At 43.3% G+C, this 15,122-nt stretch overlaps 1 protein-coding gene across 2 annotated transcripts; it reads right to left on the reverse strand.

Annotated features, from left to right (window-relative positions):
- Positions 1–219: 219 nt before the first annotated feature.
- LOC139548340 (lysosomal amino acid transporter 1 homolog) lies at positions 220–14,223 on the reverse strand. 2 transcript variants are annotated; one of them, XM_071357964.1, is made up of 8 exons: positions 13,988–14,223; positions 13,233–13,598; positions 12,684–12,813; positions 12,195–12,282; positions 4,585–4,694; positions 4,286–4,381; positions 4,015–4,200; positions 220–3,887 (listed from the first exon to the last, which is right to left on the reverse strand). In XM_071357964.1, the coding sequence occupies exons 2-8, from the start codon at positions 13,430–13,432 to the stop codon at positions 3,771–3,773; spliced, it is 927 nt and encodes a 308-aa protein (XP_071214065.1). In that variant the 5' UTR covers positions 13,433–13,598; positions 13,988–14,223; the 3' UTR covers positions 220–3,770. The 2 variants fall into 2 exon arrangements, with proteins under 2 accessions (XP_071214065.1, XP_071214066.1); XM_071357965.1 differs by lacking the exon at positions 13,988–14,223 and having other exon boundaries at positions 13,194–13,364.
- Between the last annotated feature and the right edge of the window lie 899 nt (positions 14,224–15,122).

The raw sequence follows: 15,122 nt of genomic DNA on the forward strand, positions 1-15,122 counted from the left end.
ACTGTCCTTCTTTAGATTAGACAAATCTGTCGTTCTGCCCCTCAACAAGGCATTTAACCCACTGTTCCTAGGCCGTCATTGAAAATAAGAATTTGTTCTTAACTGACTTGCCTAGTTAAATAAAGGTAAAAAAAATAGTTGACTATCTAGAGCAGGGGTGTCAAACTCAAATACCCAGTGGGCCAAAATGTAAAACCTGAACAAAGTCGCGGGCCAACATTGAACAAATTAACCTTTTAATATGGACCCAAACAAGTTTTGCTTTAACATTGAATATGGAACAAGCATCGCTTATTACCATACAATATATAATTTAATAGTGGAGACATGCAAAATCGAATTTCAAATGAAAAAACACATCAATGGCATTAATTTATTAAATAAATAAAATTTAAATAAAAATCGTATGCCTCTTTTCTATTTGCAGCCTTCTGATTTAAATACCAAAATAAACTTTTTTTTAACTTTTTCCACTGGCTAATAATTTTACAAATAAAATGATAATAAATCAATCAACCATTCAAGCCCATGTCTTGTAGCAAGAAAAAGTGCACAAAGAAAACGTTAATTATTGCACACTGATCTAATCTTTTTCACGAACTCTCCCTCATTAAAGGGCCGGGCTGATTTTGCGATCTCTGCTGCCACTATATAACTAGCCTTTACAGCAGCCTCACTTTGTGATGTGGCTTTTTTGAACATATTCTGTTGTGAAACCAAACTTCTTTTCATCTCCTCTACTTTCTGGCTCCTTTGAGTCATGTCCAGGTCCTTGTATTTGTCATGGTGTTTCGTTTCATAGTGTCGTTGTACTCCTTACTTACAGCCACGTTGACTCCACAAACAAGACAAACAGGTTTGTCTTTTACATATGTAAACAGACATTCTGCCTCCCACTTGTCCAGAAAGCTCCTGTTTTCTGCCTTTCTTTTCGCCATTTTTGGGAAGGGATAGCGCGCTGACAGTTGTAGCGTCTATGTTGCTATGACTAGAGAGGGCGTTTCTGGGTCCTGTCCTGATTGGCGCGCGAAAACAACAGCAGAGCATTATGGGATTCGTAGTATTAGCGGTGAATGCGCTAGTAGTAATTTGGTATTGTCTCGCGGGCCAAATATAATTACCCCGCGGGCCAAATTTGGCCCGCGGGCCAGAGTTTGACACCCATGATCTAGAGCATCAGCATTCGTGGGTTCGATTACAGGCTCAAAATGGCTAGAAACAAATAACTTTCTTCTGAAACTCATCAGTCTATTCTTGTTCTGAGAAATTAAGGCTATTCAATGCGAGAAATTGCCAAGAAACTGATGTGTGTACTACTCCCTTCACAGAACAGCGGAAACTGGCTCTAACCAGAATAGAAAGAGGAGTGGGAGGCTCCAGTGCACAACTGAGCAAGAGGACAAGTACATTTGAGTGTCTAGTTTGAGAAACAGACGCCTCACAAGTCATCAACTAGCAGCTTCATTAAAACACCAGTCTCAACGTCAACAGTGAAGAGGCAACTCCGGGGTGCTGGTCTTATCTCGACTAACCCGTACCCCTGCACACTGACTTGGTGCCGGTACCCCCATATATAGCCTCGTTATTGTTATTTTATTGTGTTACTTTTTTAAACTTTAGTTTATTAAGCAAATATTTTCTTACTCTGCATTGTTGGTTAAGGGCTCGTAAGTAAGCATTTCACGGTAAGGTCTACACCTGTTTTATTCGGATTATGTGACATTTATTTGCTTTGATTTACATTTTCACCAGGCATGACTCCTATGTCACTGAGGGAGTTCTATTACACTGGCCTGGGTTGAACCGGGCAATGGCCTGTCACGTCATCGGGCGAAAGCGGGGAGGGAGGAGCGCACTTCTCAAATCAAACAGTAATCTGCACCGCTCAATCATGTTGTCAACAAGGCAGCTAGGTACATTGTCCAGAAACATACATCTATTTTCTATCAAATAAAATGTTTGAATTTTCAAACTAGTTTTTATTGGGAAGGCAGATAAAGGATTTTTATCAAAAGTAATCACTTTAGCATTTGAAAACACATAATCCTACTCATCACACATGCTTAATTACGTCACTTTTGTTTTGAGCCGACTTCGCCGTCGGCCAGAGCAGGGCACCTGGCTCACGCCCGGGAGGCAGCCCGGTTCCAACCAGACGGGGTAACCCGGGTCAGATAAACAAACCCCCTCACTGAAAGATGAGGTAGAGAAATCTGTGGTGTCAATCAACCAATCACATCCATGACAGACTAATAAAGTGCTGTGACCATCGGTAATTAGAAAGCTCTATTCACTCATCATGACTCCATGTTACCAAGTTATGGCACATCAACTTATAAAACAGTTCCCACACAACCTTGATCCTCCGCTTTCTGAACATGTGACTGCACACATAGAAGACTAGGGTGTATTCATTAGTTGCACACAGTTGAAAACATTTAGCAATGAAAACAAGTTTCTATTGGACAAATTCAGTTAGGTCCGTCCCCGTTTTGGTTCCTAGTGAATACCTCCCTGGACACAACTCCACAATAAGGGGTGAGAACTCAATGCTCAAGGCTGTGACTGAATACTGCCAAAAAGCCTCCCTCCTTCCTTCCATTCTTTGTGGCCACTGAAAGGTAACATACCTGGGCCATAACGTAAGGAAAGGAGGATGTTTATCTAAATGTTAGATTTCAGCCAAAGAACTGTCTGTTTTAAAAGCACCCGTGTGAAGACGTCAAACAGCCCTCAGACCTCCACTGCAGCAACACATAAATAGATGTAGATGCAAGACACAGGATATCAGGCTTAACCCACTGCACATTCACAATCTAAACACTGTGTAACACTCCAAGCAATTTACCAACTAGAGCTTAAATAGGGATTCAACTACAACGGAATCTGCTCCTACAACAAACCAAGGTAAACTATAACAAATTCACCACAAGTGTAAAATAGATGACTGTTGGTGCAGCCCACTACTTTGTGGCACATCAATAGTCAATGTGATACATTACCATTGGTGCAATGTATGATCTTTTTAAACCTACATACAGGAACAATCACTGTTATGATTCCTTCTTGTACTGTTTACCTAGATGACAATGCTGTGTAAATAGTTCAGAGTGTATTGCATATCTTATCCTGGAAAACACAAGAGCTCTAACCATTGACAAACATAGACTAGAGGAATGTGACACTGAGACACACCCTATAGGCCTTTAGTGTAATAAGAAAAAGGGAATAGATCATATTAGCCCCCTTACAAAGAAATAGAGAATGGTTCTACTGAGATTACATTCCTCAAACAAAACGTCCCCTTTAATTCACCTGGACTTAAATGGAAGGAACATTGGTGTACTATCACATTTGTTGGACTATTCTAGGTCTCCACTCAGCATTATGGAGACGATTTCTGGAAATCTCTTACTGTTCTCACTCTAGAACTTCAGTCATGTTCTCACTCTAGAACTTCAATCATGTAATCTCACTAAGGGAAACTTCAATCACGTATTCTCACTCTAGAACTTCAATCATGTATTCTCACTCTAGAACTTCAGTAATGTTCTCACTCTAGAACTTCAATCATGTAATCTCACTCTAGAACTTCAATCATGTAATCTCACCCTAGAACTTCAATCATGTAATCTCACTCTAGAACTTCAATCATGTAATCTCACTCTAAAACTTCAATCATGTATTCTCACTCTAGAACTTCAATCATGTAATCTCACTCTAGAACTTTAATCATGTGTTCTAACGATACACCTTTATTCATGTGTTTTCTAGAACTTGGACAGCTCCTCCTCTTCACAGAGCAGAGGTTCTACTTCAGGAACGTTCATCTTCTTGCTGGTTTTATCGGAGCGGTTCTTCCTATAGATGATGAACTGGGCGGTGACCTGGGAGAGTTAAGGCTCATTCACAAACACACCACAACAAGTCAACAATATTCCAGAGACAAAAATAACACTTTCACTTCTTTATCCTTTTAGTGAAATGATGATCTTGGAGATAAAGAAAAGATACAAAGAAGTCTAGGAGGAGGACTCCCAGGCTGCCGATGAGCCAGGCCAGATGTTTGAGAATGAAGGTCTGTTTGGAGCCGGCCAGAGCTGGTAGAACCACAATGACACTGAGCCCGTAGGTCCCGTTGCCCATCATGGCCAGGGCAAACAGCATGTACGACGTGCCCTCTGTAGACTGTCGCTTAAACTGGAGACAGACAGGGAGATGTTACCGTCTAGACCTCAAAACCAACATCTTACTTCCATAATCACACCCATAGACTGTCACTTACATTTTTGTAGAGCTGTGGAAAACGAGAGGAGAGGTAGAATATGGAGGCCGCGTATCCACAGGCATAACCAGAGATCTCCACGCTGTTAGAGGCACTCTGAAGAAAGGGTCAGAGAGAGAGAGATATAGAGGATGAGATACAACTCACATTGGGTGATATCGGCTTCTCACACACACACACACACACACACACACACACACACACACACACACACACACACACACACACACACACACACACACACACACACACACACACACACACACACACACACACACACACACACACACACACGTCACCTCGGTGTTGGCAGAGGTGTTGTTGTCAGTGATGAACTTGGGGAGAACCAGGAGGGCCACAGTGGAAGCCCCACACCACAGGAAACACAACCACTTCAACATGGGGCGCTCTGGGAGAGAGACACACACAGACACACCCACAGTGTTGCTGGTTTTGTAGAGGTGACCGATTTCAGACACACCTTTTTCCCTGCAACCTGTACTGGAACTGTGTTGTATAACTACCAATGTTAGCCTGCAACCTGTACTGGAACTGTGTTGTATAACTACCAACGTTAGCCTGCAACCTGTACTGGAACTGTGTTGTATAACTACCAACGTTAGCCTGCAACCTGTACTGGAACTGTGTTGTATAACTACCAACGTTAGCCTGCAACCTGTACTGGAACTGTGTTGTATAACTACCAACGTTAGCCTGCAACCTGTACTGGAACTGTGTTGTATAACTACCAACGTTAGCCTGCAACCTGTACTGGAACTGTGTTGTATAACTACCAACGTTAGCCTGCAACCTGTACTGGAACTGTGTTGTTAGCCGATGCTGCTACCAACAGTACATGCAGAGAAACTGCTTGCGTGCTCACCGCTGTGAGAGGATTTAAAAGGAGGAGTGTGCTCTTGTTCACTTAGTTGAAAAATCCTTGTAATGACAGAGACATAGAAGCCCAGCTAGCCTAGCTGTCTGACAGTCTCAAATGGAAGGCGCTATTGAACGTTTTCAACCCTGCTGGAGCTGTGTGTATTTAGCTCTATTCAAGGACAATGTGGACCCGGACTTTTAACTGTTTGTTTGCAGAGGACTACAAGGGCGAAGTGGCTATTCTTAGCAAACAAGTAGTGAATTTACACAAGCCACTGGGGAGTCCTACACAAGCTACTGGGGAGTCCTACACCTGCTACTGGGGAATCCTACACAAGCTACTGGGGAGTCCTACACAAGCTACTGGGGAGTCCTACACCTGCTACTGGGGAATCCTACACAAGCTACTGGGGAGTCCTACACCTGCTACTGGGGAGTCCTACACCTGCTACTGGGGAGTCCTACACCTGCTACTGGGGAATCCTACACCTGCTACTGGGGAGTCCTACACCTGCTACTGGGGAATCCTACACCTGCTACTGGGGAGTCCTACACCTGCTACTGGGGAATCCTACACCTGCTACTGGGGAATCCTACACCTGCCACTGGGGAATCCTACACCTGCTACTGGGGAATCCTACACCAGCTACTGGGGAATCCTACACCAGCTACTGGGGAATCCTACACCAGCTACTGGGGAATCCTACACCTGCTACTGGGGAGTCCTACACCTGCTACTGGGGAGTCCTACACCTGCTACTGGGGAATCCTACACCTGCTACTGGGGAATCCTACACCTGCTACTGGGGAATCCTACACCTGCTACTGGGGAATCCTACACAAGCCACTGGGGAGTCCTACACCAGCTACTGGGGAATCCTACACCACCTACTGGGGAGTCCTACACCTGCTACTGGGGAATCCTACACCTGCTACTGGGGAATCCTACACCTGCTACTGGGGAATCCTACACCACCTACTGGGGAGTCCTACACCACCTACTGGGGAGTCCTACACCACCTACTGGGGAGTCCTACACCTGCTACTGGGGAGTCCTACACCTGCTACTGGGGAGTCCTACACCTGCTACTGGGGAATCCTACACCCGCCTACTTTTTCTTTCTCCTCTACTCCAGTAGCCGGACGCCACCCTGGCCTGGTGGAAGTGTCTCCGCCCTGATGTCTCTCCACAGCCAACTGGCCTTTTCTCGGCAGGGATCCCTCACCGAAGGAGTCTGCCTCTTCCCTGGAAAATGGAGTCAGTAAGCTGCTTCTGGATGACTTGGTGGATGTTCCTGTTCTTGATCTTATCAACCAGCCATGGCGATACGTCACTCGCTGTGGAAGTCAAAAGCAGCGGCATCTGGCAATGGGGGCCTCCTTGGTGATGAGAAGCCCGGACTGGACACAGACTTCAAACAGTTTCTTCACCCTGGATCCGAAGGTACCTGCGCCTTCCCCCTCTGTTCTGTCTCCCTCTCCTGTGGTTTCTAACTCGGTTTCAGATCTTCAGAGCTCCTCCTCATCAGACCGTGAGGGTGTCTGAGACTCCAGCCCTCCATCAGCCATGATTGATTCTACAGCTGGGTAGGTCCATCATGGCCTCACCAACTGCCCATCGATTCTCGGGGGGTCTGCGAGGCCGCTCGAGGCGAAAGAACGGTCGCACCTCCTCAGCCTATTCACCAGCTGTCGTCATCAGCAGCTCTATGGTAAGAAACATCTCGGTTATCAGGGCAAAATCCTTGTACTACCCTAGAAGACGAGTACAGGACATTACAACGCTGCTTCCCACCATTCTATAACAAATGCCAGGGGCCTGACACTGTGGTAGTCCATGTGGGGTCAAATGACATTAGGAGGGCTAACCGGGAATGCTGAAAATGTATTTTAAAATAACTGATTCTAGCTCTGAAAGTTTTCAAAAAGCGGCCAATTATTTCAGGCCCGGTACCATCGTTGGGTCACAGCTGTGAGAGATTCAGCAGGCTACTGGCATTACACATGTGGCTAAAATACTACTGTAGCTCTGTTGGCATAACTTATATAGATAGATAAGATGCTCTACAAGAATAACAGAGTCCATCCAAATCATCTTGGCTCCTGGACTCTGTCCACGCATTTCAAGGCTGCATTGAGAAAATGACTTATCAATGACCCAAGCCCTGCTCAGATAATCACTATCATTGTGTCACTGAGTTGTCGTAGTGCTGTAGAACAAAATGTACAATGTCCCAGGAGCGTTGGAAGTCATAGTGTATGTAACCTAATTTATTTCCCTCCAAGTCCACTGAATGACTCTGTCAATCCTATAGCTATTGTATGCAGTAATCATATGTCTCTGAACTAGAGTGATACTGTTAGCACTGAGGCGGTGTGTCCTAGTAGGAAGTCCACTGTGTGCAGCTCATCCTGCACTATCAGCTCCAATATACTGTAAATATCACTGGCATGTCAACTTCTGATAAGCCGCTCAGTAAAACAATCAAGCATCTCAGAAAGGTGCTAAAAAATAGCCCACAAGTATTTGGACACCCCTTCAAATGAGTGGATTTGGCTATTTCAGCCACACCCGTTGCTGACAGGTGTATAACATCGAGCACACCGCCATGCAATTGCCATAGACAAACATTGGCAGTAGAATGGCCCATACTGAAGAGCTCAGTGACTTTCAACGTGGCACAGTCATAGGATGCCACCATTCCAACAAGTCAGTTTGTCAAATGTCTGCCCTGCTAGAGCTGCCCCAGTCAACTGTAAGTTCTGTTGTTGTGAAGTGGAAACGTCCAGGAGCAACAACAGCTCAGCCGTGAAGTGGTAGGCCACACAAGCTCACAGAATGCGCATAGCGCATAAAATTGTCTGTCTTCGGTTGCAACGCTCACTACTGAGTTCCAAACTGCCTCTGGAAGCAACATAAGCACAATAATTGTTCATCGGGAGCTTCATGAAATGGGTTTCCATGGCCGAGCAGCCACACACAAGCCTTAGATCACCATGCGCAATGCCAAGCATCGTCTAGAGTGGTGTTAAGCCCGCCTCCATTGGACTCTGGAGCAGTGGAAACGCGTTCTCTGGAGTGATGACTCACGGACGAATCTGGGTTTGGCGGATGCCAGGACAACGCTACCTCCCTGAATGTATAGTGCCAACTGTAAAGTTTGGTGGAGGAGGAATAATGGTCTGGAGTTGTTTTTTATGGTTCGGGCCCCTTAGTTCCAGTGAAGGGAAATCTTAAGGCTACAGCATACATTCAGTTTGACATTCTAGACGATTCTGTGTTTCCAACTTTGTGGTAACAGCGCTTGACTGGCTTGCACAGAGGCCTGACCTCAACCACATCAAACACCTTTGGGATGAATTGGAACGCCGAATGTGAGCCAGGCCTAATCGCCCAACATCAGTACCTGACCTCACTAATACGCGTGGCTGAATGGAAGCAAGTTCCTGCAGCAATGTTCCAACATCTAGTGGAAAGCCATCCCAGAGGAGTGGAGGCTGTTATAGCAGCAAAGGGGGAACCAACTCCATATTAATACCCATCATTTTCAAATGAGATGTTTGATGAACAGGTGTCCACATACTTTGGTCATGTAGTGTATATAGCCTAAGAAACAAATCAAATCAAATTTAATTTGTCACATGCGCCGAATACAACAGGTGTAGACCGTACAGTGAAATGCTTACATACAAGCTCTTAACCAACAATATAATTTTAAGAAATAAATTCTAAATAAAAATAAAATATAACAAATAATTAAGGAGTAACAATAAGGAACAAGTTTCATGAAATCGATAACTTGCAGGTAACCGTTGACACTCATATATACTGACCATCTCTGAAACTCACTTAGATAATACCTTTGATGATACAGTGGTAGCAATAAATGATTATAACATCTACAGAAAATACAGAAATGCCAACGGGGGTGGTGTTGCGGTCTATATTCAGAGCCACATTCTAGTAAAGCTTAGAGAGGATCTCATGTCAAGTAATGTTGAAGTAATATGGCTACAGGTTCATCTGCCTCACCTAAACCCCATTATTGTAGGAAGCTGCTATAGACCACCAAGTGCTAACAGTCAGTATTCGTTATAAGTCAACCTACCAGCGTGTTTACGAACAGCACAGGAATGAAATCCACATGTATTGATTACATCTTTACCAATGCTGCAGAAAACTGCTGTAAAGCAGTTTCCAAATCCATCTGATGTAGTGATCACAATATGGTAGCCATAGCTAGGAAAACCAAAGTTCCAAGGGCTGGACCAAATATTGCATATAAGAGGTCCTACAAGGGGTTTTGCAGTAATTCCTATGTTGATGATGTAAATAATATTTGCTGGTCTGTGGTGTGTAATGAGGAGCAACCAGACGCTGCACTTGATTTATTTAATAAATTGCTTACACCAGTTACAAATAAGCATGCACTATAAAAACGGTTAAATCCCAAAGAATTGATGAGGAATTGAAAAATTTTATGGTTGAGGGGGATGAGGCAAAAGGAATGACAAATAAGTCTGACTGCATAACCGATTGACAAAACTACTGCAAATGGAGAAATCATGTGACTAAACAGAACAAAAATAAGAAAAAGCTATACTATGAAACAAAAACAAATGATATAAAGAAGTATAGTAAAAAGCTTTGGAGCACCATAAATAAAAATGTTGTGCAAAAGGCAAAAAGCTCCATCATTCATTGATTCAGATGTCTCATTCACCGTAAAACCCACTAATATTGCCAACTACTTTAATATTTTTTTTAATTGGCAAGATTAGCAAATGAAGGCATGACATGCCAGCAAAATATGCTGAATCTACACATCCAAGTATAACTGATCAAGTTATGAAAGACAAGCATTGTAATTTTGATTTCTGTAAAGTGAATGTGGAAATGGTGAAAAAAATTGTTGTATATCAACAATGACAAGCCGCCCGCGTCGGACAACTTGGATGGAAAATGACTGAGGATGATAGAGGACAAAATTGCCACTCCTATTTGCCAGCTCTTCAATCTAAGCTTACAGTAAAGTGTGTGCCCTCAGGCCTGGAGGGAAGCAACAGTCACTCTGCTACCCAAGAATAGTAAAGCACACTTTACTGGCTTAAATAGCCGACCAATCAGCCTGTTACCAACCCATAGTAAACTTTTGGAAAAAATGGTGTTTGACTGAATACAATGTTATTTTACAGTAAATAAATTAACAACAGACTTTCGGCATGCTTATAGTGAAGGGTATTCAACATGCACGGTACTTATACAAATGACGGATGATTGGCTGAGATTGATATTACAACTATTTTGGGAGCTGTTTTGTTAGTCTTCAGTGCAGCTTTTGACATTATCAATCATAGTATGCTGCTGGAAAAACGTAGGATGTAATGGCTTTACAACCCCTACTATATTGTGAATTGAGAGTTACCTGTCTAACAGAACACAGAGGGTTTTCTTTAATGGTAGTCTTTCCAACATAATCCAGGTAGAATCAGGCATTCCCCAGGGCAGCTGTTTAGGCCCCTTACTTTTTTCAATCTTTACTAATGACATGGCTCTCAGTAAAGCCTGTGTGTCTATGTATGCGGATGAGTCAGCACTATACACGTCAGATACTACAGCGAGTGAAATCACTGCACCACTTAACAAAGAGCTGCAGTCAGGTTCAGAATGGGTGGCAAGAAATAAGTTAGTCCTAAATATTTCAAAAACTAAAATAATTGTATTTGGGACAAATCACTCACTAAACCCTAAGCCTCAAATGAATCTTGTAATGAATAATGTGGAAATGGTGAAAGTTGAGGTAACTAAACTGCTTGGAGTAACCCTGGATTGTAAATTGTTATGGTTAAAACATATTGATACAACAGTAGCTAAGATGGGGAGAGATCTGTCCATAATAAAGCGCTGCTCTGCCTTCTTAACAACAATATCAACAAGTCAGGTCCTACAGGCCATAGTTTTGTTGCAATAAAGAGGGACTTGGTAAAATTACAACTGGCCCAGAACAAGGCAGCACGGCTGGCCCTTAAATGTACACAGAGCTAACATTAATAATATGCATGTCAATCTCTCATGGCTCAAAGTAGAGGAGAGATTGACTTCATCACTACTTATTGACATGTTCAATAGAGCGAGCTGGCTGTTTAAACTACTAGCACACTCGGACACCCATGCATACCCCACAAGACATGCCACCAGAGGTCTCATCACAGTCCCCAAGTCCAGAACAGACTATGGGAGGCGGACAGTACTACATAGAGCTATGACTACATGGAACTCTATTACACATCAAGTAACTCACGCAGCACGCACTCCTCTCCCCTGTAACTATTACCCAGGTCATTGCTGTAAATGAGAATGTGTACGCAGTCAACTTACCTGGTAAAAAAAGGTTTAATAAAACATTTTTAAAAAGCAGTGAAATATTTTTTTTAAACGATAAAAATACACCTTATGGAAAAGCGAGGACTGTGAAGAGTCACACACACACATACAAACACACATAACATACACAGTATTCACACACTACACACTGGATTGTAAGTAATCCAATATGTCTTCCTTTTGTGTTCCAGTCCACAGCTGCAAACTGGACTGACAAAGGAGCTTTACAATGTGAGCATTTGTCAGTCATCAACTTTTAGTGGGAACTATTTTACTTGAAAACACACACACACACACACACACACACACACACACACACACACACACACACACACACACACACACACACACACACACACACACACACACACACACACACACACACACACACACACACACACACACACACACACACACACACACACAAAGGCATGGATAACTTGGCATAGCTGTTAGCATTGTCAATAAGGTATGCATGTAACACATAATGTGAGTACACAGACTGCACCCTCAGAATTACACTTACAATGGAAGTATGAACCTACAGCACATTATCTACAATGCTGATTCTCACACATACACGACCATGGCATTGTGTTTCCATACTGGGCGGAGAGTGTAATATCAGGATCCCACTGGCCTTACTTTTACATGAGTTGTTCTTTATCTTGTAGTAGAGGAACTGGGAGATGAGCAGGAGATCAGTGAAGATGTAGAACACTACAGTCACAATCTGAGAGAAAAGAGAGAGAGAGAGAGAGAGAGAGAGAGAGAGAGAGAGAGAGAGAGAGAGAGAGAGAGAGAGAGAGACAGAGAGACAGAGAGAGAGAGACAGAGACAGAGAGAGACAGAGAGAGAGAGAGAGAGAGAGAGACAGAGAGAGAGAGAGAGACAGAGAGAGAGAGAACAATCAAATATGATTGACAGTGGCACCCCCTGCTGGTAAGCATAGGCAATGGTCAGGGAAAAGTTCAAAGGAAAACGTGCCCTTGTGATAGAATGTAAATGCAGAGACACCAACTTCAATGCAGCAGCTATACAATGCAGCAGGGCATGCCTGGGCAGACAGTGATATGACAATCAAAACAATAACTCCCTTATGCCTCTGCCCAAGTTGTGCCTTTTGTTAGATACCTGGATGGGCAGCTGGCTGGTCAGGACGCAGCCTATTAGACTGCTGAGGTCCCCACTGAAGAGGAAGAGCAGAAAGCCAAAAGACATGGCCTCCTCCACTTTACCATTGCGATAAGCCTCATAGACTTGTCTGGGGGGGTGGGGGGGGAGGAGACAACAAGAGATTAAATGGAGGCAGAGAAGGGGAACGAAAAGGGGAGAATGATGTGGCATGTAAACAGATACTTGGATTAGATCTCTTGGATTAGAGGTCTCATAAACTGGTTTTGTAGAGCCACACAGACTCTCTCTCATTGCAATGGTAATACATCGATAATGGGCTAATTCATCTGTCATGAGTATTATCATAACAACGAATGTCAGAGAAACGTTGATCACAACATCTGTGATAAATTATTTGAATTAGTATTAAAAAGACAATCTACTTTTTCCGTATATAACGCCTTCCTACTGCAGTAGTGGACAATTTACGGTAGAGTAGACAGCAAGAAACAGATCATTGAAACTTACGGTAGAGTAGACAGCAAGAAACAGAGCATTGAAACTTACGGTAGAGTAGACAGCAAGAAACAGAGCATTGAGATCAGCCCGATGACTACACTCCAGTATTCCCACACATTATCCACGCATTGCTCGAACAGATAGAGGATCCAGGGCGTCCCGTTAGAGCACAGTGGCCGACCCAGCACCGGGGAAGTCAGGTTAGCGGCCACGTTTGCAGTCCTCCCCGGGAAGCGGGCGTGGGCCATGGGGTCGTCCCACTTTCAGTCCCTCTGCCTCCGTGGAAGAATCCGAGCGCGATGATGTGGAAGTTTTCGTTTGTTGATACAAAACGCCCTCGAGCCCACCATCGGATGCACCACACCTAGGCTACAGGCGTGTGGCGCTTTCCGAAGTAGATATAATTTGATCAATCTGCAAGGCAATATACATGACTATGGATAGAATTACGAATTGGCAGTGGAGATTAGGAGGAGTGGTGTCGGGTGGAGTAAGAAATTAAATGCATTGTTACTGCGCTTTTGGTTTCAGCAACAAAATGCAACTCTGATACAATGTTGATACTTTTTATATATAAGACAATTTTTGCATATTGGTCATAACCTTTTGTTGCGGTTGCGTATGCCTACAATGTTGCAATTTGATAGACCAGAAGGCAATCAATCAATCGCTTCTCATCAAATTTCTGTTGGTCTGTCGGCCTCATAATAAGACAGACAATTGGGATGGATGGCAAATCCATAACAGCGACAGTCACAGACCAACCAACGTTGTCAACGAAGCAAATGCAGTTCATCTCTCACCTGGTGTGTTGCTTTCTCGACCTTCGTGTTACTGTGCGACGGCTCTCCATGTCAACACGGCTGTCGTGATGATTTGATTGAGCGATATATTCCGCTTGTCTATTTAATTTCCTATTACTTTTATTGTATTGTAATATATCAATTCATGTTGCCTATTCCTGTCCTCCGGAATGGCATCAAATTCCATTATTTCACTTCCGCATTTTCTGGCAAAAAACACAGAACTGAGAACCACAAGAATAAGGATTTAGCGCCATCTGCTGGGTGTTATACAGTGGTGTGATAAGCGCCCTACAGAGAGCCAACGTCCAGCCCATCACGAATTGAGTTGAAGTCTTTTCATTATCATTAACTTGGATACATTTAGGGTAGCCTACAACCTATTACAGTTTGGAGAACGTTATTTGTCATTTTACATCTTTTGTTGGTTTGTCTAGTAGGAGGAGCTATGGCCAGGCTACATAACGGCTGTGACGGCAGACCAGACCAGAACATGGAAAACCTTTGATGTTGGAAGCATACCTTTTTAGGGCCCAAGTGGGCTTAGCCTAAAAACCTAGTTTAAGCCTCGTGTTTTTTCAAGTTTGTAATTTGTATGTTTTGTTTGGTCCTCCTATGTAAATAATTTCCACTGGGACCTGGAACTCCACGTTCTTTATAAACTCCAAAAGTGTACCGCAGCCTCTGTTCCTATGCTTAACCCTCACTGCTGGGCCAACCTTTGACCTTCATGACCTTTTGGCTCTAAATTTACAATATGGATGATGAACGTCTCTAGGAGGCTATAGCCTATAATGCATGTCATTATAGTCAATAGGCTATATGCATGTAATTATAGTCAATAGGCTATATGCATGTCATTATAGTCTATATAGGCTTTATGCATGTCATTATAGTCAATAGTCTATAGGCTATAGACCAGAAGGCAATCAATCAATTGCTTCTCATCAAATTAATCTTGGTCTGTTGGTCATTATAGTCAATCGGCTATATGCATGTCATTAATTCTTTCCTTTCCTCGCTCCTGTTCATTGTTTAGACAGTCCAACCTCAACAGTTGCTTTGCTCTTGTCCACCTCTAGTCCACCAGATTCCTTTAAAAAAAAAATTTTTTTACCCCTTTTTCTCCCCAATT

Source organism: Salvelinus alpinus, chromosome 21 (genome assembly GCF_045679555.1).
Source record: "Salvelinus alpinus chromosome 21, SLU_Salpinus.1, whole genome shotgun sequence".
Lineage (NCBI taxonomy): Eukaryota > Metazoa > Chordata > Actinopteri > Salmoniformes > Salmonidae > Salvelinus > Salvelinus alpinus.